This window comes from Pseudophryne corroboree, chromosome 7 (genome assembly GCF_028390025.1).
Source record: "Pseudophryne corroboree isolate aPseCor3 chromosome 7, aPseCor3.hap2, whole genome shotgun sequence".
Classification (NCBI taxonomy): Eukaryota; Metazoa; Chordata; class Amphibia; order Anura; family Myobatrachidae; genus Pseudophryne; species Pseudophryne corroboree.
In genome coordinates, this window is record NC_086450.1 from 483,289,329 (window position 1) to 483,316,108 (window position 26,780).

General features: G+C 48.1%; 1 protein-coding gene across 9 annotated transcripts in view; it reads right to left on the reverse strand.

Annotated features, from left to right (window-relative positions):
* Positions 1–26,780, reverse strand: part of LOC134945649 (uncharacterized) — a 77,559-nt gene that overhangs the window by 30,389 nt on the left and 20,390 nt on the right. For all 9 annotated transcript variants that reach the window (XR_010182138.1, XM_063935087.1, XM_063935086.1 and 6 more), the window contains exons 5-6: positions 24,177–24,389; positions 23,043–23,074 (exon numbers count right to left, since the gene is read on the reverse strand). Coding sequence is in view for 8 of the 9 variants with exons in the window: in XM_063935087.1 (XP_063791157.1) it covers positions 23,043–23,074; positions 24,177–24,389 (245 nt within the window). In the remaining variant the exon portion in view is untranslated. The remainder of the gene's footprint in view (positions 1–23,042; positions 23,075–24,176; positions 24,390–26,780) is intronic.

Genomic DNA, 26,780 nt, shown 5'->3' on the forward strand with positions numbered 1-26,780 from the left:
ATATTACGCTACAAATTATAAGACAAAGTAGCACCTCAAGAAGTAACATAATAAAGTATACAGTTCAAATACATGCAGATATGCCAGAATATTAATTCAAACCCCTCGGTGACAGGGTTTGTAGGCGGTGAATCCACCGAGCCTCACACTTCAATAATTTAGAAGCACGGTCACCCCTCCTTAAATTACCAGGTTTATGGTCGATGATCATATACCGTAACGTAGCCAGAATGTGCAGAATGTGACCCGCCCACATATAATGATGGGCCACCGGTTAGTCGCTATGATTGGTAGAAATAGCTTGTCGTATTGCATACCTATGTGTGGCCTATAATGATGAGCGGGTACGGTTCCTCGGGATCCGAACCCCCCCCCCCCCCCCCCCCGAACTTCACCCATTTTACACGGGTCCAAGGCAGCCTCGGATTCTCCCGCCTTGCTCGGTTAACCCGAGCGTGTCCGAATATCATCATCCCGCTGTCGGATTCTCGCGAGATTCGTATTCTATATAAGGAGCCATGTGTCGCCATTTTCACTCGTGCATTGGAGATGATAGCGAGAGGACGTGCAGCGTTCTCTCAGTTTCTGTGTTAGGTGTGCTGTAAATATCTGTGCTCAGTGTGCTGCAAATATCTGTGCTCAGTGTGCTGCAAATATCTGTGCTCAGTGTGCTGCAAATATCTACGTTCTCTGCCTGAAAAACGCTCCATATCTGTGCTGCATTGTAGTATATAGTAGGAGGACAGTGCAGAATTTTGCTGACCACCAGTATATATATATAGTAGTACGGTACAGTAGTCCACTGCTCTACCTCTGTGTCGTCAAGTATACTATGCATCCATACCTGTGCTGCATTTTAGTTGTGCGCATTATATAGTAGGAGGGCAGTGCAGAATTTTGCTGACCACCAGTATATATCTAGCAGTACGGTACAGTAGTCCACTGCTCTACCTCTGTGTCGTCAAGTATACTATAAAAGTTCAGTAAAATGACCCAAAAATCAAAATTAAAAGCGTCTGATGAGAATCGTAAACTTGCCAATATGCCATTTACGACACAGAGTGGCAAGGAACGGCTGAGGCCCTGGCCTATGTTTATGGCTAGTGGTTCAGATTCACATGAGGATGGAAGCACTCATCCTCTCACTATAAAACTGCAGTGACACTCCTAGATGGGTCAGGTGTTTGTGTTGGCCACTTGTGTCGCTTAGCTTAGTCACACAGCTACCTCATTGCGCCTCTTTTTTTCTTTGCATCATGTGCTGTTTGGGGACTATTTTTTTAAATCTGCCATCCTGTCTGACACTGCAGTGACACTCCTACATGGGCCAGGTGTTTGTGTCGGCCACTTGTGTCGCTTAGCTTAGCCATCCAGCGACCTCTGTGCAAATTTTAGGACTAAAAATAATATTGTGAGGTGTGAGGTGTTCAGAATAGACTGGAAATGAGTGGAAATTATGGTTATTGAGGTTAATAATACTATGGGATCAAAATGACCCCCAAATTATATGATTTAAGCTGTTTTTGAGTTTTTTTTGTAAAAAAAATACCCGAATCCAAAACACACCCGAATCAAGCAAAAAAATTTCAGGGAGGTTTTGCCAAAACGCGTCCGAAACCAAAACATGGCTGCGGAACCGAATCCAAAACCAAAACTCGAAAAATTTCCGGTGCACATCACTAGTGGCCATACTGTTATGCACACCAGTGCCTGCAGGAATGTACTGGTGTCTGAACGGAGAGGGATGCAAAACAAATGAACTCACAGACAGACTGGGGAATATGACATTACGTACACAGCAGGTGATAGGGTAACAAAATAAACACAAAGTGAACAGAGAAGCCCAGAGGCTAAGAAACTGGGTGTCTCCCTAGTATTAGGAGTGCTCAGATGGAAAGAAGCAAGATGTTGTGTTTTAATACGTAGAGAACCCGAAATGCTGTTGCTAAGGGCAACAGCAAAACCCTAAAGGGTTACCAACGGGTGTGGCAGTAAACTCCTTGGTCAGAGATGGAATAATAGACACAAGGAGAGTCTCCACAATCCTTGTCCTCACTTGCAGTGCACTGGTTCAGCTTACTGCCACTAAACTGACACCAGAACACCTTGCACAGTGAGAAAGGATTTTGGCAGGCAAGTCTGAGAATACAGCCGCAAACTTGCTAAGTTCACAGAGTAGCAAAAGAACCCCAGCAAGTTAAACGACTGACTCCAGTCTTACTGCTAGGTCTGGATTGGCAGAGTGTAGTACCAAATCCCAAGGCCTATTTGCAGTAAGCAACAAACAAATACAAAGCTACACAGTACTGGCTAACTTTCAGGAACTGACTAACCAACAAAGATTCAGCAGCATCTGCTTAACCTGAGAAGAGGCCTTATATAGCAGGTGCTGTCCACGCCCCACTCAGACCTCACAGACTGTGAGCACAAAAACCAGCACCGGATCCCCTGCCGTGCACAAAGCCTGTAACCACTGCACAGCAAAAGACCCGAACCGGAGTATCAGCTGCGCTCAGGCCACTCCGCTAGCACTTGTCTCCCGGTTGCCTTGACGACGTGGCAGCACAGGGCAGGAGACCCTAACAGTACCCCCCCTCTGACGAGGGGTCAAAGAACCCCTACCACCGGGTTTATCAGGGAACTGCGAGAAGAAAGAGCGTATCAGTCTGGGGGCATGGAGATCACAACTGCGCACCCACGACCGCTCCTCCGGGCCATACCCCTTCCAGTGCACCAAAAATGACAGCCGACCCCGAACCATCTTGGAGTCAAGAATCCTTTCAACAACAAACTCCCTCTGGCCACATATCAGAAGAGGAGAAGGTCTTCCACTGGAAGAAGGATTACTAATCGCCCGTTTTAAAAGGGAACAATGAAATGTTTTATTGATACCCAAAGAACGGGGCAGATCTAACTGAAATGCCACCGGATTGATAACCCTAGTGATCTTATAAGGGCCGATGAACCGGGGGCCTAACTTATGAGATGGCTGTCTCAACTTTAAATTCTTGGTAGACAACCAGACGAAGTCTCCTAATTTGAAGCTGCAGGGTCTTTTCCGCTTATCAAAAACCCTTTTGGTCACTAATGACACAGACACAAGGGCTTTCTTCACTTTCCTCCAAATACCCCTAAGGACCGAAACCACAGAGGAACCACCAGGCGTGGAGTCCAGGGGGTCAAAAGAATTGGCCTTAGGATGATGCCCATACACACAAAGGAAGGGAGAGATCCCTGTAGCAGAGTGAGCCGCGTTGTTATAGGCAAACTCCGCCATGGACAGATGAGCAACCCAGTCAGTCTGACACTTGGAGACATAACACCTGAGGAACTGCTCCAAGGACTGGTTCACCCTTTCAGTCTGCCCATTAGACTGCGGATGGTAGCCTGACGACAAGCTGACAGAAATCTGGAGATCGGAACAAAATGCCCTCCAGAATTTGGCCACAAACTGGGATCCGCGGTCAGAGACCACATCAAGTGGCAACCCGTGGAGGCGCACAACATGCAGCATAAATAATTCAGACAGGCGTCTGGCCGATGGCAGCCCAACCAGTGGAACGAAGTGCGCCATCTTCGAAAACCTGTCAACGACAACCCAGATGGCTGTCATCCCCGAGGATTTGGGCAAGTCCACCACAAAATCCATTGAAATGTGGGTCCATGGCTTAGATGGAATAGAGAGTGGATGTAATGGGCCAACAGGAACCCCTCTAGGAGTCTTATTTCGGGCACAGATGTCACATGCCCGAACCCACTGATCCACATCCTTAGCCACCGAGGGCCACCACACCGCCCTAGATAGCAACTCCTGAGTTCTGGCAATACCAGGGTGACCTGCCGACTTCTTGGCATGGAATTCCAGGAACACTCGCTGTCTTAACCTAGGAGGCACAAACAAAAGACCTACCGGAAGGTCTGGAGGAGCCTGCTCCTGTGCTCTAAGGACTAATGACAAGAGGTCCTGGGTAGTGCCCACTTTAATACATGATGGGGACACAATGGGCAATGGCTCCTCGGTGGTCTCCTGGATTGGAGCAAAACTCCGCGAGAGCGCATCAGCCTTGATGTTTTTTGACCCAGGGCGATATGTTATCAAAAAATTAAAGCGAGCAAAAAACAAAGCCCATTGTGCCTGCCTGGCATTGAGACGCTTCGCTGACTCTAAATATGCCAAATTCTTATGGTCAGTGAGAATTGAGACCACAAACTTAGCCCCCTCAAGCCACTCCTCGAGTGCATCCTTAATAGCCAACAATTCCCGGTTACCCACGTCATAATTCATCTCGGCAGGCGAAAATTTACGGGAAAAGTAAGCACAGGGATGAAGGCGATTATCAGACACTCCCATCTGAGAGAGCACTGCCCCAATACCCATCTCAGAGGCATCCACCTCCACCACAAAAGGACGCTCTGGATCTGGGTGTCGCAGCACCTTGGCCGAGACAAATGCCGTTTTGAGACGGGCAAAAGCCGCTTTGGCCTCACAAGACCAGTGAGCAACATCCGCCCCTTTCTTAGTGAGTGCCACCAAGGGCGCCACTATAGACGAAAATCCAGTGATAAATCGTCTATAAAAATTCGCAAAGCCCAGGAAACGCTGAAGCGCCTTCAAACTAGTGGGCTGCACCCAATCCAGGACTGCCTGTACCTTGGAACCCTCCATTTGGAAACCTTCTGGGGAGATAATATATCCTAGAAATGCGATTTGCTGAACTTCAAATTCGCACTTCTCCAGCTTCGCGCCAAGCCGGTGGTCTCTGAGTTTCTGGAGGACTAAGCGTACATGCTTCCGATGTTCCTCCAGGGAATGGGAGAAGATTAGGATGTCATCTAAGTATACAACTAAGAATCTATCCAAATATTCCCTGAGCACATCGTTCATGAAATCCTGGAAGACTGCCGGGGCATTACAGAGCCCAAAAGGCATCACCAAATATTCATAATGCCCTGAGTGGGTATTAAAGGCAGTCTTCCATTCATCCCCCTCTCTTATTCGGATTAAATTGTACGCACCGCGTTGGTCAATCTTAGAAAAAATGGTGGCAGTACGAAGCTGGTCAAAGAAGACCGAAATGAGAGGCAGTGGGTATGAGTTTTTAATCGTGATACGGTTCAATTCCCTGAAGTCGATGCAGGGTCGCAACGAACCGTCCTTTTTACCCACGAAGAAGAACCCCGACCCAACTGGAGACTGTGAAGGTCTGATAAATCCCTTAGCCAAGTTCTCCTGAATGTACTCTGCCATAGCCTGAGTCTCAGGACGTGACAGGGAGTACAACCTGCTCTTGGGAAGCTTAGCATTCGGCAACAAATCAATGGCACAGTCATAGGGGTGATGGGGAGGTAGTACCTCTGCAACTTTTTTGGAGAACACGTCCGCAAAATCTGCATAACATCCTGGCAATCCTGGCAAATTTAGCTGCGAAAGCCTGACTGGAAGGCTCAAGCAACTCCTGAAACAATCAGTACCCCAACTAAGATTCTCCCCAGAGACCCAGTCAAATTGAGGATTGTGGGCCCTTAACCAGGGTAACCCCAACACCAATGGGGCAAAAGTACAGACAGTCACATAAAAGGACAATTTTTCAGAGTGTGTGGCTCCAATAAACAAAGAAATCTGGCTAGTGCAAGAGGTAATTTTACCCTGGGATAATGGTTCCCCGTTTAACCCACAGATCTCAATTTCCGATGCCAAGGGTACTAAGGGAACAGAGTGTTTCAGGGCGAATTGGCGGTCCATAAAAACCCCGTCGGCCCCACTGTCCACAAAGGCCTCAGTCTTGACAGTTTGACCGAGGATCTTCAAGGTCACCGGAATGATAAAAGTCTTCTTGGGAAATTCTGACTTCTGGCCTGACAGGATATTTCCCATCACCCTCAGGCCCTGAAGTTTTCTGGCTTTTCTGGGCATGATACTACCACATGACCTTTATTCCCACAGTACAAACACAACCCGTGCTGTCTCCTCCGCGTCTTCTCACGCGAGGAGAGGCGGGTAGCCCCAATCTGCATAGGCTCCTCGGAAAATTCCTCAGAGTCTGAGGTTCCCTTGGGAAAGAAGGAAACCTCGGTCTCCCTTTCAAGCCTACGCTCTCGCAGCCGTCTATCTACCCGGATGGATAACTGCATGAGCTGATCCAAGCTATCAGGCAAGGGATATTGTACCAGTTGGTCTTTTATCTGGTTAGAAAGACCTCTTCGGTACTGGTGTCTCAGGGCTGGGTCATTCCACTGGGTATCATGGGCCAACCTCCGAAACTCCGTACAGTAAACCTCAACTGGCCTTCGCCCTTGCTTAAGGATCGAAATCTGAGCCTCGGCTGAGGCCGTCTTGTCAGGGTCATCATACAACATGCCCAGTGCCGTAAAAAAAGCATCAACACTTTTAAGCGACGGGCAGTCAGGCTGCAACCCATATGCCCAGACCTGTGGGTCTCCTTGTAGCAAGGAAATCACTATGCCCACCCGCTGAATCTCTGACCCAGAAGACTGAGGCCTAAGCTGGAAATATAGCTTGCAGCTCTCCTTGAAACAAAAGAACTGCGAGCGATCTCCAGAAAAACGATCCGGGAGATTTACTTTCCGCTCCTTAACCACTGAAGGTGCTGCTGCTGCGGGAGCTCCGCCAGCGGCCTGGGAGGTGTGCATTTTAATGGACAAATCATTAAATTGTCGAGTCAAGACCTGCACCTGATCGACCACCTGTTGCAAAGTATTTTGAGGGGTATGCTCCATATTCCCACAAAATTTCAACAGGAGTATTGGGCTGCTGAATATGTTATGCACACCAGTGCCTGCAGGAATGTACTGGTGTCTGAACAGAGAGGGATGCAAAACAAATGAACTCACAGACAGACTGGGGAATATGACATTAAGTACACAGAAGGTGATAGGGTAACAAAATAAACACAAAGTGAACAGAGAAGCCCAGAGGCTAAGAAACTGGGTGTCTCCCTAGTATTAGGAGTGCTCAGATGGAAAGAAGCAAGATGTTGTGTTTTAATACGTAGAGAACCCGAAATGCTGTTGCTAAGGGCAACAGCAAAACCCTAAAGGGTTACCAACGGGTGTGGCAGTAAACTCCTTGGTCAGAGATGGAATAATAGACACAAGGAGAGTCTCCACAATCCTTGTCCTCACTTGCAGTGCACTGGTTCAGCTTACTGCCACTAAACTGACACCAGAACACCTTGCACAGTGAGAAAGGATTTTGGCAGGCAAGTCTGAGAATACAGCCGCAAACTTGCTAAGTTCACAGAGTAGCAAAAGAACCCCAGCAAGTTAAACGACTGACTCCAGTCTTACTGCTAGGTCTGGATTGGCAGAGTGTAGTACCAAATCCCAAGGCCTATTTGCAGTAAGCAACAAACAAATACAAAGCTACACAGTACTGGCTAACTTTCAGGAACTGACTAACCAACAAAGATTCAGCAGCATCTGCTTAACCTGAGAAGAGGCCTTATATAGCAGGTGCTGTTCACGCCCCACTCAGATCTCACAGACTGTGAGCACAAAAACCAGCACCGGATCCCCTGCCGTGCACAAAGCCTGTAACCACTGCACAGCAAAAGACCCGAACCGGAGTATCAGCTGCGCTCAGGCCACTCCGCTAGCACTTGTCTCCCGGTTGCCATGACGACGTGGCAGCACAGGGCAGGAGACCCTAACACATACGTACTCGCAAAGTGCTTTCCAATTTCCCTATATAACTGAGTCCGCAGGGAAATGTAATAAGATACACAATATAGCGTGTAGTAGATGACACGCAATGTTTAATATAGAACTTCTTACCGCTACATGGATGGCAAAAACTGTCGCCCACAACAAGAGAGGTACAGGTAGCGCAATCCAGACAGCGAAAGCAACCATTTTTGCAGTTAAGAAAACCTTTGGTAGTCTGCGGCTGCTGAATGCCAGTGACGTCAGTACACACAACAATGTCTCTAATGTTACGGCCACGGGTATAACAATTCATAACTCTAGTCTGGGAAAGGTTTAAAGCTCCATCAGACTGGACTATGGGCCACAGTTTTTTGCTAATCTGACTGATGGTGCCACTAGAGGGGTTAAAGTGATTAACCCAAGGCACAACAGAGCACACGGGTCCCTTCTTTTTAGTTTGCAATAATTTAGAATGTGCAATGCCCTCTCTTTAGCTTTATTTAAATGGCATAATTTGTAACCCCTTTGTAAGACATTGCTACATATGCGGCAAGCACAAATAAACTGAGAAAAAGGGAGACCATATTTAAGTGATTTAGGATGAAAACTCTCCGCATGGAGAATGGAATTCCTGTCACTAGGTTTCTGGTATAATGAAGTCACCAATTCATTGCCCTGTATTGTAATCTGGACATCCAGAAAATGTACACTGGTCTCATCAATAGTACTATAGGTAAATGTAATGGGACTGGTGGATTCATTATGTATGGTCATAAATGTTTCAAATTCTACCCTGGAGACAGTCCATATGATAAGAAGATCGTCTATATAGCGGCTATAATGTGCAATGGGGTAGATGTATTAACCTGGAGACGGCTTAAGGAAGTGATAAACCAGTATTAAGTCCAAAGTGATACACGCACCAGCCAATCAGGTCCAATATGTAAATTAACAGTTAGGAGCTGATTGGCTGGTGCACTCATCACTTGTTCATCACTTCCTTATGCCTTCTCCAGGTTAATACATCTGCCCCAATGTTCTTAGAAATAGCAGGGTTAGAATGGAAGATATCATGCTCCATTTCAAACATGTACGCATTAGCGTAGGATGGGACCACATTCGACCCCATCGCTACGCCGGACACTTGCAGAAAAAATCTACCATCAAAAATAAAATAATTTTTAGTCAAAATGAGCCTATTAATTCAGCATCAGGACCTTTATATGCTGGATGTGTTTGTATCAATTTGCAAACTGCACTAATACCGGCATCATTTGGGATGACCGTGTAAAAATAAGATTTTAAACCTACCAGTAAATCTTTTTCTCGTAGTCCGTAGAGGATGCTGGGGACTCCGTAAGGACCATGGGGATATACGGGCTCCGCAGGAGACATGGGCACTTTGAGAAAGAACTTTAGGTATGGGTGTGCACTGGCTCCTCCCTCTATGCCCCTCCTCCAGACCTCAGTTAGAGAAACTGTGCCCAGAGAAGATGGACAGTACGAGGAAAGGATTTTTGTTAATCCAAGGGCAAGATTCATACCAGCCCACACCATTCACACCGTATAACCTGTGATATACTAACCAGTTAACAGTATGAAAACAACAAAGCATCAGTCCGAGACCGATGAAACTATAACATAACCCTTTAGTAAGCAAAACTATATACAAGTCTTGCAGAAGTAGTCCGCACTTGAGACGGGCGCCCAGCATCCTCAACGGACTACGAGAAAAAGATTTACTGATAGGTTTAAAATCTTATTTTCTCTTACGTCCTAGAGGAAGCTGGGGACTCCGTAAGGACCATGGGGATTATACCAAAGCTCTCAAACGGGCGGGAGAGTGCGGATGACTCTGCAGCACCGATTGAGCAAACAGAATGTCCTCCTCAGCCAGGGTATCAAACTTATAGAATTTTTCAAAGGTGTTTGAACTAGAGATGAGCGGATTCGGTTTTACTCGGTTTTACTCGGTTCTCAAAACCGACCCTTATTGGCTATCCAAAACACGTGACATCCGTGAGCCAATTAGATGCCGTTTTGAGAACCGAGTAAAACCGAGTAAAACCGAACCCGCTCATCTCTAGTTTGAACCCGACCAAGTAGCAGCTCGGCACAGCTGTAGTGCCAAGACCCCTCGGGCAGCCGCCCAAGAAGGTCCCACCTTCATAGTGGAATGGGCCTTGACCGATTTTGGTAATGGCAATCCATTCGTAGAATGAGCCTGCTGAATCGTGTTACAGATCCAGCAAGCAATTGTCTGCATTGAAGCAGGAGCGCCAACCTTGTTGGATGCATACAGGACAAACAGTGCTTCTGTTTTTCTGACTCTAGCCGTTCTGGCCACGTAAATTTTCAAACCCTGACCACATCAAGGGACTCGGAATCCTCCAAGTCTCGCGTAGCCACAGGCACCACAATAGGTTGGTTCATATGAAAAGATGACACCACCTTAGGCAAAAATTGAGGACGGGTCCGCAATTCCGCTCTATCCATATGGAAAACCAGATAGGGGCTTTTATGAGACAAAGCCGCAAATTCCGACACTCGCCTAGCCGTAGCCAAGGCTAACAACATGACCACTTTCCAAGTAAGATATTTTAACTCGACCGTTTTAAGTGGTTCAAACCAGTTCGACTTAAGGAAACTGAACACCACATTAAGGTCCCAAGGCGCCACCGGAGGTACAAAATGAGGCTGAATATGCAGATCTCCCTTCACAAAAGTCTGTACTTCTGGGAGAGAAGCTAATTCTTTCTGAAAGAAAATGGATAAGGCCGAAATCTGAACCTTAATGGAGCCTAATTTTAGGCCCAAATTCACTCGTTTGAAGGAAGTGAAGGAAACGGCCCAGATGGAATTCTTCCGTAGGAGCATTCCTGGCCTCACTCCAAGAAACATACTTTCGCCATATACGGTGATAATGTTTAGCTGTCACGTCCTTCCTAGCCTTTATCAGAGTAGGAATGACCATATCCGGAATGCCCTTTTCCTCTAGGATCCGGCGTTCAACCGCCATGCCGTCAAACGCAGCCGCGGTAAGTCTTGGAACAGACAGGGCCCCTGTTGCAACAGGTCCTGCCTTAGAGGAAGAGGTCACGGATCTTCTGTGAGCATCTCCTGCAGATCCAGATACCAGGCCCTTCGCGGACAATCTGGAACAATGAGAATTGTCTGTACTCCTCTTTTTCTTATTATTCTCAACACCTTTGGGATGAGAAGAAGAGGAGGAAACACATAAACCGACTGGAACACCCACGGTGTCACCAGGGTGTCCACAGCTACCGCCTGAGGGTCTCTTGACCTGGCGCAATACCTCAGTAGCTTTTTGTTGAGGCGGAACGCCATCATGTCTATCTGGGGCAGTCCCCACTGACTTGCAATCTGTGCGAACACTTCCTAATGAAGTCCCCACTCTCCTGGATGCAGGTCGTGCCTGCTGAGGAAGTCTGCTTCCCAGTTGTCCACTCCCGGAATGAACACTGCTGACAGTGCGCTTACATGATTTTCCACCCAGCGAAGAATCCTGGTGGCTTCCGCCATTACCACTCTGCTCCTTGTGCCGCCTTGGCGGTTTACATGAGCCACTGCTGTGATGTTGTCTGACTGGTTCAGAACTGGTTGGTCGCCAAGTAAGGTCTCCGCTTGATGTAGGGCGTTGTATATGGCCCTCAGTTCCAGGATATTGATGTGAAGACAAGTCTCTTGACTTGACCAAAGACCTTGGAAGTTTCTTCCCTGTGTGACTGCTCCCCAACCTCGGAGGCTTGCGTCTGTGGTCACCAGGATCCAGTCATGAATGCCGAACCTGCTGCCTTCTAGAAGGTGAGCACTCTACAGCCACCACAGGAGAGATACCCTGGCTCTGGGGGACAGGGTGATCAACTGATGAATTTGTAGATGTGACCCGGACTACTTGTCCAGTAGGTCCCATTGGAAAGTCCTTGCATGGAACCTGCCGAAGGGAATGGCTTCGTATGATGCCACCATCTTACCCAGGACTCGAGTACAGTGATGCACTGACACCTGTTTTGGCTCGGGATATTGAGAATCCAGTCGTGTTGTTGTAACAACTTCAGTGAAAGAGAGACGCTGTTCAGCACTGCTCTCTTGATCTCGCTCTTATGAGGAGATCGTCCAAGTATGGGATAATAGTGACACCTTGCTTGCGCAGGAGCATCATCATTTCCGCCATTACCTTGGTGAAAATCTTCGGGGCCGTGGAAAGCCCAAACGGCAACGTCTGAAATTGGTAATGACAATCCTGTACCGCAAATCTCAGGTACGCCTGATGAGGTGGATAAATGGGAACATGAAGGTATGCATCCTTTATGTCCAGAGATACGATAAAAAACCCCGCCTTCCAGGCTGGCGATGACCGCTCTTACCGATTCCATCTTGAAATTGAACCTTTTCAAGTATAGGTTCAGGGATTTTAAATTTTAAAATGGGTCTGACCGAACCGTCCGGTTTTGGGACTACAAACAGGGTTGAGTAATATCCCCTCCCTTGTTGAGCAGGGGAACCTTGACCACCACCTGTTGAAGATACAATTTGTGAAATGCATTTAACACTATCTCCCTTTCCGGGTGGAGAAGCATGTAGAGCCGATTTGAAAAACCGGCGAGGAGGCACCTCTTTGAATTCCAGCTTGTAACCCTGAGAAACAAATTCTATTGCCCAGGTATCCACCTGTGAGTGAACCCAGATGTTGCTGAAAACTTGAAGACGTGCCCCCACTAGGGCGGACTCCTTTAGCGGAGCTCCAGCGTCATGCGGTGGATTTTGTAGAGGCCGGGGAGGACTTTTGTCCCTGGGAACTAGCTGTGTTGTGCAGCTTTTTTCCTCTGCCCCTACCTCTGGCAAGAAAGGACACGCCTCGTACTTTCTTGTTTCCTTGTGATCGAAAGGACTGCATTTGATAATGTGATGCTTTCTAAGCTGTGAGGGAATATTAGGCAGAAAATTTGATTTACCAGCTATAGCTGTGGAGACCAGGTCCAAGAGACCTTCCCCAAACAATTCCTCACCCTTGTAAGGTAAAACCTCCATATGCCTCTTTGAGTCGGCATCACCTGTCCATTGCCGGGTCCATAGGACTCGTCTAGCAGAAATCGACATAGCATTGATTCTAGAACCCAGTAGGCCAATGTCTCTTTGAGCATCTGTCATATATAAGACAGCATCGTTAATATGACCCAGGGCCAATAAAACGGTACCGTTATCCAGGGTATCAATTTCCATCGATAAGGTACCTATACACGCTGCTACAGCGCTACAAACTCCAGCCAACACTATTGCCGGTGTGAGTAAGGTACTAGAATGTGTGTAAATGGACTTTAAGCTAGCCTGCTGTTTGCGATCAGCAGGATCCCTGAGGGTAGCCATATCTTGGGATGGCAGCTTTACCTTTTTGGATAAGCGTGTCCATGCTTTTTTCCCCCATTGGGGAAGATTCTCAATGTATCCTGTCCTTAGTTGGGAAAGGATACAACCTAAGAATCCTTTTGGGAATCTGCAGTTTCTTGTCTGGAGATTCCCAAGCCTTTTCAATAACTCGTTCATGAGATGGGGGAAAGGTTACCTCAGGTTTCTTTACCCTATACATGTGTACCCTCGTGTCGGGGACAGGGGGTTTCTCGGTGATATGCAAACATCTTTTATTACAATAATCATATATTGCATACTATTTGCCAATTCTGACTGTAACTTTGCATCATCGTAGTCGACACTGCATTCAGAATCCGTGTCAGCGTCAGTGTCTACTATTTTGGAAAGTGGGCGCTTTTGAGACCCCGGAGGTCCCTATGACATAGGGGAAAGGCAGGGTTTGATGCCTGTACATTCCCAAGACTCCGTGCAATAAATTTACATTAGCACTAAAACATTCCACATATCCAACCAGTCAGGTGTCGGCGTTGCCGACGGAGACACCACAGTCATTTACTCCACCTCCTCCCTATGAGAGCCTTCTACCTCAGACATGCCGACACACGCGTACCGACACACCACACACTCAGGGAATCCTCTTATCTGAAGACAGTTCCCCCACAAGGCCCTTTGGAGAGACAGAGAGACAGTATGCCAGCACACACCCAGCGCTAATGACCCAGGAAAAAACACACAATATGTTTACCCAGATAGCGCTGTAACCTTTATTTTTGCGCCAAATTATGTGCCCCCCACCCTCCCCTTCTTTAAAACCCTCTTTCACTGTGGATAAGCAGGGGAGAGTCCGGGGAGCTTCCTCTCAGCGCTGTACTGTGGAGAAAATGGCGCTGGTGAGTGCTGAGGAAGAAGCCCCGCCCCCTCAGCGGCGGGATTCTGTCCCGCTAAAATATATAAAAAACTGGCGGGGTCTCTTTATATATACAGTGCCTAGCTGTATATGTCTACTTTTGCCAGAAAATTAGGTTATATTGCTGCCCAGGGCATCGCCCCTGCGCCCTGCACCCTTAAAGTGACTGCCGTGTGTCAGGTGTATGGGAGCAATGGCGCACAGCTTCACCACTGTGCGTTACCTCAGTGAAGATCATGAAGTCTTCTGCCGCCTTTGAAGTCTTCTTTCTTCTCATACTCACCCGGCTTCTGTCTTCCGGCTCTGTGAGGAGGACGGCGGCGCGGCTCCGGTACGAACTCCAGGGTGAGACCTGTGTTCCGACTCCCTCTGGAGCTAATGGTGTCCAGTAGCCTAAGAAGCAGAGCCTTGAAACTCACAGAAGTAGGTCTGCTTCTCTCCCCTCAGTCCCTCGATGCAGGGAGTCTGTTGCCAGCAGGCTCCCTGAAAATAAAAAACCTTACAAATATACTTTCTGACAGGAAGCTCAGGAGAGCTCACTGCAGTGCACCCATCTCCTCTGGGCACAGTATCAAACTGAGGTCTGGAGGAGGGGCATAGAGGGAGGAGCCAGTGCACACCCATACCTAAAGTTCTTTCTTAAAGTGCCCATGTCTCCTGCGGAGCCCGTCTATCCCCATGGTACTTACGGAGTCCCCAGCATCCTGTAGGACGTAAGAGAAACAGGGGTTGGGAATCTCTGGCCCGCGGGCCATATAAGGCCTGCAAAGCCACTTGATCAGGCCCGGCCAGGCTCACCTAACCGAGGGAGATCCCGGGCGCCCGCTGAGATTTTGTTACCTGCGGGCGCCCGGCTCCTTTTCAGCAGCAGCCGAAGGCAGGAGCTCACTCCTGAACTATGGCTTCCAGCTCAGGCAGTGTACATGTGCGGTGCTCCCATAGTTCCGAGGAGCGGGCGGCCAGGCAGAGGGCAGCAGTCCGGAAACTAGAGCGGGGCTGGTGAGTATTGTGTTGTTGTTTGTTTTTTTTAAATGTGCGTGTGTGTGTGTGTGTGTGTGTGTGTGTAAGCGGCGCTACTAGGGGGCATAACTGACTGGGGGCATATCTAATGGGGCATATCAACTGACTGAGGGCATATCTAATGGGGCATAACTGACTGGGGGCATATCTAATGGGGCATATCAACTGACTGAGGGCATATCTAATGGGGCATAACTGACTGGGGGCATATCTAATGGGGCATAACAACTGACTGGGGACATATCTAATGGGGCATATCAACTGGCTGGGGGCATATCTAATGGGACATAACTGACTGGGGGCATACCTAATGGGGCATAACAATTGACTAGGGGCATATCTAATGGGGTATAACAAGTGACTGTGGGTATATCTATGGGGTCATAACAACTGACTGGGGGCAGGCTAATTGTTAAGTTGATCATTTTTGTATGGCCCCCGAAGGATTTTATAAATATCTAAATGCCTCTTGGTAGAAAAAAGGTTCCCCACCCCTGGTGTAAAGACTAGAGATGTCGATACTACATAATATACAACCTGAAGGAATTTGTAGCTTACTGAGCCTATTCAACAAAGATGTAGTATCCAATAAGTAGAACATGTGGTCCACTATACATGGTTGAAGTAAGGAATCAATATAAACTGCGCAATCTTGGAATAAAGAGCCCCTGACAGATATGATGGGTCTGCCGGGAGGTGAAAGTAGATTTTTATGCACCTTAGGTAAGGTGTAAACGGGATGCTTAGGGACCAAAGCATATGCCAAAGACTGAGGAATTTTACCATCCAAAACTGCTGTAGCTAGATATGTAGTAAGTTGTTCCTTAAATAGATCAGTGAGATCAGAGTCTTAAGGTTTATAGACAGACGTATCACATAACTGTCTTTCTATCTCAGACTTGTATGTCGACAAATCCTGTATCACTATCACTACTGGGGGCATAACTACAGGGACATAACTACTGGGGCTAAATGACTGGGGGCATTACTACAGGCAGCATTACTACTGGGGGCAATACTACACAGGGGCATTACCATTAAGGGCGTTACTAATGGGGGCACTACTAATGAGGGCATTGTATAAGGGGCGCTACTGCTGTGGGTATTATGTGTATTATGGGGTGCTACTATGGGCATTATTACTATTGTGTGACCACACCCCCTTTTTGAGACCACACCCCTTTTGGGGGCGCGTACAATACCTTTATTACATGTGCACCAGGGGAAGGGGGGGGTCAGTTCCACCACCTCTCTAGGACCACTTTAAGCACTGACTGTGTGTGTATATATATATATATATATATAAACAGATATGTGTTAGGTGATAACATCACTGAGTACATAAGGGCCCTCATTCAGAGTTGTTCGCTCGCAAGCTGCTTTTAGCAGCTTTGCACACGCTAAGCCGCCGCCTACTGGGAGTGAATCTTAGCATAGTAGAATTGCGAATGAAAGATTAGCAGAATTGCAAATAGAAATTTCTTAGCAGTTTCTGAGTAGCTCCACACCTACTCCTCCACTGCGATCAGTTCAGTCAGTTTCGTTCCTGGTTTGATGTCACAAACACACCCAGTGTTCACCCAGACACCCCCCCCCGTTTCTTCAGACACTCCCGCGTTTTTCCCAGGAACGACAGCGTTTTTTCGCACACACCAATAAAACGGCCTGTTTCCGCCCAGAAACACCCACTTCCTGTCAATCACATTACGATCACCAGAACGAAGAAAAAACCTTGTAATGCCGTGAGTAAAATACCTAACTGCTTAGCAAATTTACTTGGCGCAGTAGCGACTAATCGCTCCGTTGCAAGAAAAAAATAACGAGCTAACAACTCGGAATGACCACCATTGTATATTAGGTGATGACATCACTGAGAAAATACAATATATTAAGTGGTGACATCACTGACTATACACTGTAGATTAGGTGATTACATCACTGAATATATATATATACTTGGTGCTTCATCGCGCCCTACGGGCGCTCTTCACACTGTCGCAAGGGGCTACGCTCCCTTAACCCTAGCATGCCTTTCTGGGGTTCAATATATGTATTATATGGAGTATTACCTGCATTCCTTTGTTAGTGGTTAAATATTGCACAATGAAAGGGCGTGCGATGGTGAAGGAGGCGCAGCCCCTTTCGACGGCGTGAACAGCACCTGCAGGGCACGACGTACAGAATGTAGTGGGTGCGGGGGGGACTGCAGATGGGGGAGGGTGTCTGTAGATACTGCGGGTGAAGGAGGGGCGGATGCGGGGGGGCCCAGAGGGGGAAGGGTCGGGAGGTGCTGTGGGTGGGGGAGTGGCAGAGGAGTGGGGGCTGCAGATGGGGGAGGGGTCCGGAGGCACTGCAGGTGGGGGAGGGGCAGGGGTGCCACAGGTGGGGGAGGGGCACGTACGGGGATGTTGTGGATGGGTGAAGGGTTCCGGAGGTGCTGTGGGATGGAAAGAGGCGGGAGTGCCGGGGGTGGGGTAGGAGGTCCGGAGGCACCGCGGGTGGGGGAGGGGCAGGTGCGGATGGTGCGGTGTATGGGGAAGGGGGACCGGAGGCGCTGCAGGGGGTGGAGGGGCGGGTGTGGGGGTGCCGTTGGTGATGGAGGGTTGGTGAGGGGGGGGACCGCGGATGGAGGAGGGTGGCAGCAGATGCTGCGGGTGGAGGGGGGCAGGTGTGGGGGGAGACATATATGGGGGGTGGATGGTGGAGGGGGTCTGGAGGTGCTGTGGGTGGTGGAGGGGCGGGGGAGTGGGAGCCGCGGGTGGTGTAGGGGGTTTGGAGGCACAGCGTGTGGGGGAGGGGTGGAGTGCCGCATGTGGTGGAGGGGAAGGTGTGGAGGTGTGGTGCTTTGGGGAGAGGTCTGGAGGCACTGCGGGTACTGTACCTGCCAAAAAGGTAGTTGGAGTGTATGCAGTAACAGGGCCAGGACAGGGACGACAGGGTCAGAACAGGGGTGACGGGGCCAGAAGAGGGGTGACAGGGTCATATCAGGGGTGAGGGGGCCAGGACAGGGGGGACAGGCTCAGAACTGGGGTGACAGGGCAAGGCCAGGGGTGACAGGGACAGAACACAGGGCACGGGAGAGATTGGTATTAGGGACAGAACAGTGGTGACAGACAGATGTGTCTTACCGGAGTCACTGCTGCTGGCTGCTTCTGTTCCACTCCAACCTGTTGGGATCTGCTGCTGGTGGAGACTTGGCATGGCTGACTCTCTTAGGCTGTAGTCCTGCTTCCTCTGACCGTCCGCATCCCTCCCCCCTCCTCAGTCACACACGGCGGACCTCGCGCGGCTGCCGGGCACTGTGGTAAGGGGAGACTGGGAGTGACTGGTTAGCCCCCAGGAGACGCTGCGTCTGGAGGGAGGAGGGGGTCATAGCAAGCAGGCGGCGCGGACCTTGCGGCTGCTGGGCACTGTGGTAAGGGGAGACTGGGAGTGAATGGTTAGTCCCCAGGAGACGCTGCGGCTGGAGGGAGGAGGGGGGCGGAGCCTGCAAGCGGCGCGGGCTTCTGCAGCGCTGCCCGCCGGCTAAAGTGTGTGAAGGAGCTGGGTGCACCTCACTGTGGGCGGCAGCGCTGCAGCTAGCGGTGGGGTTGCCGTGGCTGGAGATAAAGAGGCAGTATGGAACCTGCACAGCGGCAGGTACCCCACAAAACTGGAGCTAAGAAGTGTGGAGTGCGCCAGAAAGTGATGCTCCTCCGTGCCAGAGAGCCCCCGCTGAGTATGCTGATGTGGGGGGTCAAGCATACAGTGAGACGTTGCCTGTCTGTCTGTACGGCATACCCCCTCACACACCCCCATACCATCCCGATTTTCGCAGGACAGTCCCATTTTGGGGGGTCTGTACCGCTGTCCCACCCGCCGGCCGCAGTGTCCCGCGGTGGGGGGTTGGCAGTCGGTAGGCTCCTGTACTCGCTGTTCTGCTTAGCAGAGCAGTGGTGAATAGATGCGCACAGCGTCTATTTAGTGGAGACAGAGGGAGAGGGGGCATTAGGTTGTACGGATTAAGGGGGGTCCGGCAGCAAAGCCGGTTTAAGGGGGGGCCCAGGGGGTTCGTACCGCGGGCCCCACAGTTTTAGGGGGCCCCCCGGCTGGAGTAGCTCTGTCCCAGCTCTGAAGCTCCCCCGTCCTGCCAGCATCAGCGGCAGCATTGTGCTACAGTCAGCACACGCTGCTGCGTGTTGGAAGGTCTGTGGTGTTGCAGGGAGGCAGCAGCCTCCCTGCTTTCTTCTGCCTGTGCGGGTGTGTAGGGGGGAGCGACCACCTCCTCTGGATTTACCTCTAGCTGAGGGGCCAAAATCCCATAAAAAAAAAAACTCCAATTCACGGAATTTGCATAAGGGGGCGTGGCCATGCATCCTGCGATTAGGCCATGCCCTGAACCCGCAGCAGGCACAGCAATGAGATAGGGCTCCCCTGTCTCAAGTGCCCTGGGCCCCCCGGACTCATAATCCACCCCTGGGGGCATGACAGCAGCTCACAGAGCGCTGGGCATGCCCCCTCACTGACGAAAACGGGGGCATGGCTCACGATCGCGGACCCTCCCACGAAGCCACGCCCCTTTTCATTGGCCTCGCCCCCTTTTCACTGCGCGTGTGTCCCTCCTTCTGCCTGAAGAAAGCTGGGAGGTATGCACCCCTGTCTGCCTGAAGAAAGCTGGGAGGTATGCACCCCTGTCTGCCTGAAGAAAGCTGGGAGGTATGCACCCCTGTCTGTCTGAAGAAAGCTGGAAGGTATGCACCCCTGTCTGCCTGAAGAAAGCTGGAAGGTATGCACCCCTGTCTGCCTGAAGAAAGCTGGGAGGTATGCACCCCTGTCTGCCTGAAGAAAGCTGGGAGGTATGCACCCCTGTCTGCCTGAAGAAAGCTGGGAGGTATGCACCCCTGTCTGCCTGAAGAAAGCTGGGAGGTATGCACCCCTGCCTGTGCCATGCCCATACCATCTGCTTCTGCTCCTAGTCTCCTATAGATTTGCCCAGATCTGTGACTCATTTGACTAACTCCGCCCAGTGTTGTGACTCCGCCCAGCGTTAGCAAATGAGGCACAAAGTCACAGATCTGGGCTAATATATAGGAGATATATATATATATATATATATATATATATATATATTTTAGAGATGAGCGGGGTCGGTTCTCCGAGATCCGAACCCCCCCAAACTTCACCTATTTTACACGGTTCCGAGGCAGCCTCGGATCTTCCCGCCTTGCTCGGTTAACCCGAACGCGGACGAACATCATCATCCCGCTGTCGGATTCTCGCAAGATTCGTATTCTATATAAAGAGCCGCGCGTCGCCGGCATTTTCACTCGTGCATTGGAGATTGAACGGAGAGGACGTGGCTGTGTTCTCTCCCTGAAAAGCTCCGTAATCTGTGCTCAGTGTGCTGCAAATATCTGTGCTCAGTGTGCTGCAAATATCTGTGCTCAGTGTGCTGCATTGTGAGGACTGGGGACCACCAGTATATAATTATAGTAGTACAGTACAGTAGGCCATTGCGGTATCTTGCAGCTCTTTGTCAAGTATGCTATCTCTGTGCTGCATTATTGTGAGCAGTATATAGTAGGACAGTGCAGCATTTTGGTGACCACCAGTATACATATATAGTACAGTACAGTAGGCCATTGCTGTATCTTGCAGCTCTGTGTCAAGTATACTATCTCTGTGCTGCATTATTGTGAGCAGTATATAGTAGGACAGTGCAGCATTTTGGTGACCAGCAGTATACATATATAGTAAAGTGCAGTAGGCCATTGCTGTATCTTGCAGCTCTTTGTCAAGTATACTATCTCTGTGCTGCATAATTGTGAGCAGTATATAGTAAGACAGTGCAGCATTTTGGTGACCAGCAGTATACATATAGTACAGTACAGTAGGCCATTGCTGTATCTTGCAGCTCTGTGTCAAGTATGCTATCTCTGTGCTGCATTATTGTGAGCTGTATATAGTAGGACAGTGCAGCATTTTGGTGACCAGCAGTATACATATAGTACAGTACAGTAGGCCATTGCTGTATCTTGCAGCTCTGTGTCAAGTATACTATCTCTGTGAGGCATTATTGTGAGCAGTATATAGTAGGACAGTGCAGCATTTTGGTGACCACCAGTATACACATATAGTACAGTACAGTAGGCCATTGCTGTATCTTGCAGCTCTGTGTCAAGTATACTATCTCTGTGCTGCATTATTGTGAGCAGTATATAGTAGGACAGTGCAGCATTTTGGTGACCAGCAGTATACATATAGTACAGTACAGTAGGCCATTGCTGTATCTTGCAGCTCTGTGTCAAGTATACTATCTCTGTGCTGCATTATTGTGAGCAGTATATAGTAGGACAGTGCAGCATTTTGGTGACCAGCAGTATACATATAGTACAGTATAGTAGGCCATTGCTGTATCTTGCAGCTCTGTGTCACTTCTAGTATCCTGATCAGTGCTCAATATCTGCTGCATTGTTGTGACCAGTATGTATACTGTACTGTGCACCGTGTGTTATACACCTGGTGATTTTATACATCCTGTAATCTGTACTGAGCGATGTGTGAGATACACCTGGGGATTATACACCCTGTATACTGTACTGTGCAACGTTTGTGATACACCTGGTGATTATACACCCTGTATACTTTACTGAGCGATGTGTGAGATATACCTTGGGATTATACACCCTATACACTGTACTGTGTAATGTGTGAGATACACCTGGGGATTATACACCTTATATACTGTACTGTGCGATGTGTGTAATACACCTGGTTATTAATTATACACCCTGTATACTGTACTGTGCGACGTGTGTTATACACCTGGTGATTATACATCCTGTAATCTGTACTGAGCGATGTGTGAGCTACACCTTGTAATATCTGTGCTCAGTGTGCTGCATTGTGGGGACCACCAGTATATAATTATAGTAGTACAGTACAGTAGGCCATTGCTGTATCTTGCAGCTCTGTGTCACTTCTAGTTTCCTGATCAGTGTTTAATATCTGTGCTCAGTGTCAGTGCTGCATTGTGGTGACCAGTATACTACAGTACAATAGTCCAGTGCTGTTCTCGCTGCTCAGTGTCAGTTCTCCGTAGTATAATCAGTTCTCAATATAATCAGTTCTCAGTATAATCAGAGCGCAGTTAGACGTGTGCCCGTTTTCTGCCATTAGTGCAGTGGGATTTAGACAACTGATGAAGTTATTATATCCCCGATACAAAATCCCATCTAGATTCCACTTCACTAGGCAGGCGATAGCGAGATTTTACCAATTAATATCAGTGATTTATAATTATTAATTCCAGTGATTTTGTCATTTTCTTCCAGTGATTTGGACCAATAATACCATTGATTAGAACAAATAATTCCTGTGATATTGAGGTGTTTGTGTCGCTTAGCTTAGCCGTCCAGCGACCACAGTGCACCTCTTTTTCTCTTTTCTTTGCATCATGTGCTGTTTTGGGCCAATTTTTTTAAGTGCCATCCTGTCTGACACTGCAGTGCCACTCCTAGATGGGCCAGATGTTTGTGCCGCCCTCTTGGGTCACTTAGCTTAGTCATCCAGCGACCTTGAAGCAAATCTTAGGACTAAAAATAATATTGTGAGGTGCGAGGTGTTCAGAATAGACCGGAAATGAGTGGACATTGTCGTTATTGAGGTTAATAATACTATGGGATCAAAATGACCCCCAAATTCTATGATTTAAGCTGTTTTTTAGGGTTGTTTTTTAAAAAAAATCACCCGAATCCAAAACACACCCGAACCCGACAAAAAATTTTCAGGGAGGTTTTGCCAAAACGCGTCCGAATCCAAAACACGGCCACGGAACCGAATCCAAAACCAAAACACAAAACCCGAAAAATTTCCGGTGCACATCTATTAGATATATATATATATATATATATATATATATTAGTTGGTGACATCACTAGTCACTATTTCTACATACAGACAACGGGTGTAGCAGTGGCACTCATATACACATTCCTGTAGATATACTGTATATGGATATTCCTGAATTTATACTCTAGTTAAACAACATAGACAGATGGAATATTTGTCTCCTACTCACCAATATAGGACTCTCTTTCTCCTTACGTGAATCTGCAGATCAGAATGAAATGTGTGATATGAATGTGAGACACATTGGGGGGTATTCAATTAGGTCCATTTTTTTTTCACTTTGGCGAAAAATTTAATTTTTCACAATTTTTTAGGGTGAATGGGGATTCGCCCTATTCAATAGCAGGGCCATTACTTCACCTAGGCGAAAAATTCAGCAGGAGTGAAAAACATGTGGATCGGCCAATCCACATGTTTTCTCACCTGCACCGGCAAAAACGCAGGCCGTTTTTGAAGATTTTGGGGCATTTCTCGCCGATGCCTTTTCACTTTTTTTTTTGTGCCTTAAAGGGGGTCATTCCGAATTGATCGCTCGCTAACTACTTTTTGCAGCCATGCAGACGCATAGTCGCTGCCCACTGGGGAGTGTATTTTAGCTGTGCAAGTGTGCGATCGCATGTGCGGCCGTCCTGTACAAAAACAGCTTGTGCAGTTTCTGAGTTGCCCAGAACTTACTCAGCCGCTGCGATCACTTCAGCCTGTCCGGTCCCGGAATTGACATCAGACACCCGCCCTGCAAACGCATGGACTCGCCTGCATTTTTCCAAACACTCCCAGAAAACGGTCAGTTGACACTCATAAACGCCCTCTTCCTGCCAATCTCTTAGCGAACGCCCATGCGAATGGATTCTTCGTTAAAGCCATCGCTCAGCAACGATCCGCTTTGTACCCGTACAATGCACCTGCGCATTGCGGTGCATATACATGCGCAGTAGTGATCTGTTTGCTGCGCTGTGGAAAACGGCAGCGAGCAAACAACTCGGAATGACCGCCATGGCCTATCATGTGTGCGGTTCTACACCTTTAAATGCAAACTGCTTTCAGCGCCACGCCCGACTTTGACTAGCCACCCTAATATTACCTCCCCAGTAACACCCACTAAAATTTGTCCTGCGTCCCTGTGTGGCAGCCATTGGGTCGCTTGCGGCAGTGGGACTCGGACGCTTGTGCGGTGCTACAAATATCAGCTAATTGTGTGCATTTTAGCATTGCGTTCGGTTAGCGTCAGACTCACAATCAGGCCCCTGGTGTTTAGCTACACGATGCACAGGATATTGCACATGAATGTTTAGCTGTCACTTACCTATATGTAGGAAGAAAGCGTGATTAATGATATATAATATGTCGTGCAGAGTCTTATTCATGTGGGAGTCTTCTTCTCTTTTGTTCTCCTCACTGAATAGAAAGAGATCCCGAGCCATTTGCTGAATCTGGGGCTGTTCATGAAGAATCCGCTGCTTTTCCTCTGCAGAGCTGCGATCCAGGTCATCGGCCACTGCAATCACGTTATGCTTCCCTGTAAGGAATACAGACGCTATTACAGTATTACCTCTCACGCCGGTTACCCCGATGCTGCAGAACACTCCAGCACAAACACGGTACACCATTCCTCAAGGACGCCACAGCAAACCATGGGGTCTATTTACTAAGCCTTGGAGAGAGATAGAGTACCAGCCAATCAGCTCCTGCTATGTTATAGACTGTGTTTGAAAAAAATGGCACTTAGGATCTGATTGGCTGCTACTTTGGGACAGATGTACTAAGCCTGGAGAAGTGATAAAGTGGAAGGTGATAAAGCACCAGCCAGTCAGCTCCTAGCTGTCATTTTTCAAACACAGCCTGTAACATGACAGTTAGGAGCTGATTGGCTGGTACTTTATATCTCTCCATTTTATCTCTCTCCAAGGCTTAATAAATACACCCCATATTACTTTGTGACATTCCCTAACAAAAGCATCAAACAATTTTTCATATAACAAAAAAATTCTAAAACAATTTAAATACAAATCTGGGTAAAAAGTTAATTGCGTCATTATCACAGTCACGTTACCAGCCCAACAAAATGACGGAATAACAAAACAGTAATGTCATTGCCGGCGGCTATGCGCATTCAAACAGAGCAACACTTGAATTGCGCTATTTAGTGGCCACTGGCACACAACACACTTGAATTTCCCCCCATAGAGGTGAGGAGCAGCATTAGTCTTTAATAATATAGGAAAAATAACTCAAAAAAATGCAAATATCAAGACCTCATCCAGGCCCCATGCATCCTGTGGACTTTGGCAGGCCCTTTCAATGCCTAATATTACGGAAACTGTAAAAAGTGAAAGTTTTCGCAGTTTGGTTGCAGGAATCAACGTCATTTTCAGTGGGCAATTTTTCTAGGAATCCCATTCATTCCTATGGGAAGAGGTCTGGGAATTTATTTATTTATTTATTAACAGTTTCTTATATAGCGCAGCATATTCCGTTGCGCTTTACAATTAGAATAACAGTAATAGAATAAAACTGGGTAAAAACAGACAGACATAGAGGTAGGAAGGCCCTGCTCACAAGCTTACACTCTATAGGGAAATAGGCATAGATACACAAGGATAGATGCTACCTATTGCATAATGGTCCACCAGATTGCTAGGTTCTTAATGGGTTGTATGATATGATCACCCAGCAATGGTGGCCAAGTGTCAGGAGGGTGTGAGAGTAAAAAAAGACCAAATATGTGATGTTATGTGTACTGTACAGAGAGCATGTAATTAGATAGGGAAGCACTGAAGGTTATATGGGTGGGTCTGGAATTTGATAGGCTTGTCTGAAGAGGTGAGTTTTCAGGGAACGTTTAAAGGTTTGGAGACTAGGGCTCTCATTCCGAGTTGTTCGCTCGCAAGCTGCTTTTAGCAGCTTTGCACACGCTAAGCCGCCGCCTACTGGGAGTGAATCTTAGCTTATCAAAATAGCGAACGAAAGATTAGCAGATTTGCGAATAGACACTTCTTAGCAGTTTCTGAGTAGCTCGAGACTTACTCGGCATCTGCGATCAGTTCAGGGCTTGTCATTCCTGGTTTGACGTCACAAACACACCCAGCGTTCGTCCAGACACTCCCCCGTTTCTCCAGCCACTCCCGCATTTTTCCCAGAAACGGCAGCGTTTTTTCGCACACACCCATAAAACGGCCAGTTTCCGCCCAGAAACACCCACTTCCTGTCATTCACATTACGATCACCAGAACGAAGAAAAAAACTTGTAATGCCCTGAGTAAAATACCTAACTGCTTAGCAAATTTACTTGGCGCAGTTGCACTGCGGACATTGGCCCTCATTCCGAGTTGTTCGCTCTGTAAATTTCTTCGCATCGCAGCGATTTTCCGCTTAGTGCGCATGCGCAATGTTCGCACTACGACTGCGCCAAGTAAATTTGCTATGAAGTTAGGATTTTTACTCACGGCTTTTTCTTCGCTCAGGCGATCGTAGTGTGATTGACAGGAACTGGGTTTTTCTGGGCGGAAACTGGCCGTTTTATGGGTGTGTGCGGAAAAACGCTACCGTTTCTGGGAAAAACGCAGGAGTGGCTGGAGAAACGGAGGAGTGTCTGGGCGAACGCTGGGTGTGTTTGTGACGTCAAACCAGGAACGACAAGCACTGAACTGATCGCAGATGCCGAGTAAGTCTGGAGCTACTCAGAAACTGCTAAGAGGTGTGTAATCGCAATTTTGAGAATCTTTCGTTCGCAATTTTAAGAAGCTAAGATTCACTCCCAGTAGGCGGCGGCTTAGCGTGTGCAAAGCTACTAAAAGCAGCTTGCGAGCGAACAACTCGGAATGAGGGCCATTGAGCATGCGCATTAGCAACTAATCACTCCGTTGCAAAAAAAAATTAACGAGCGAACAACTCGGAATGACCACCTAGA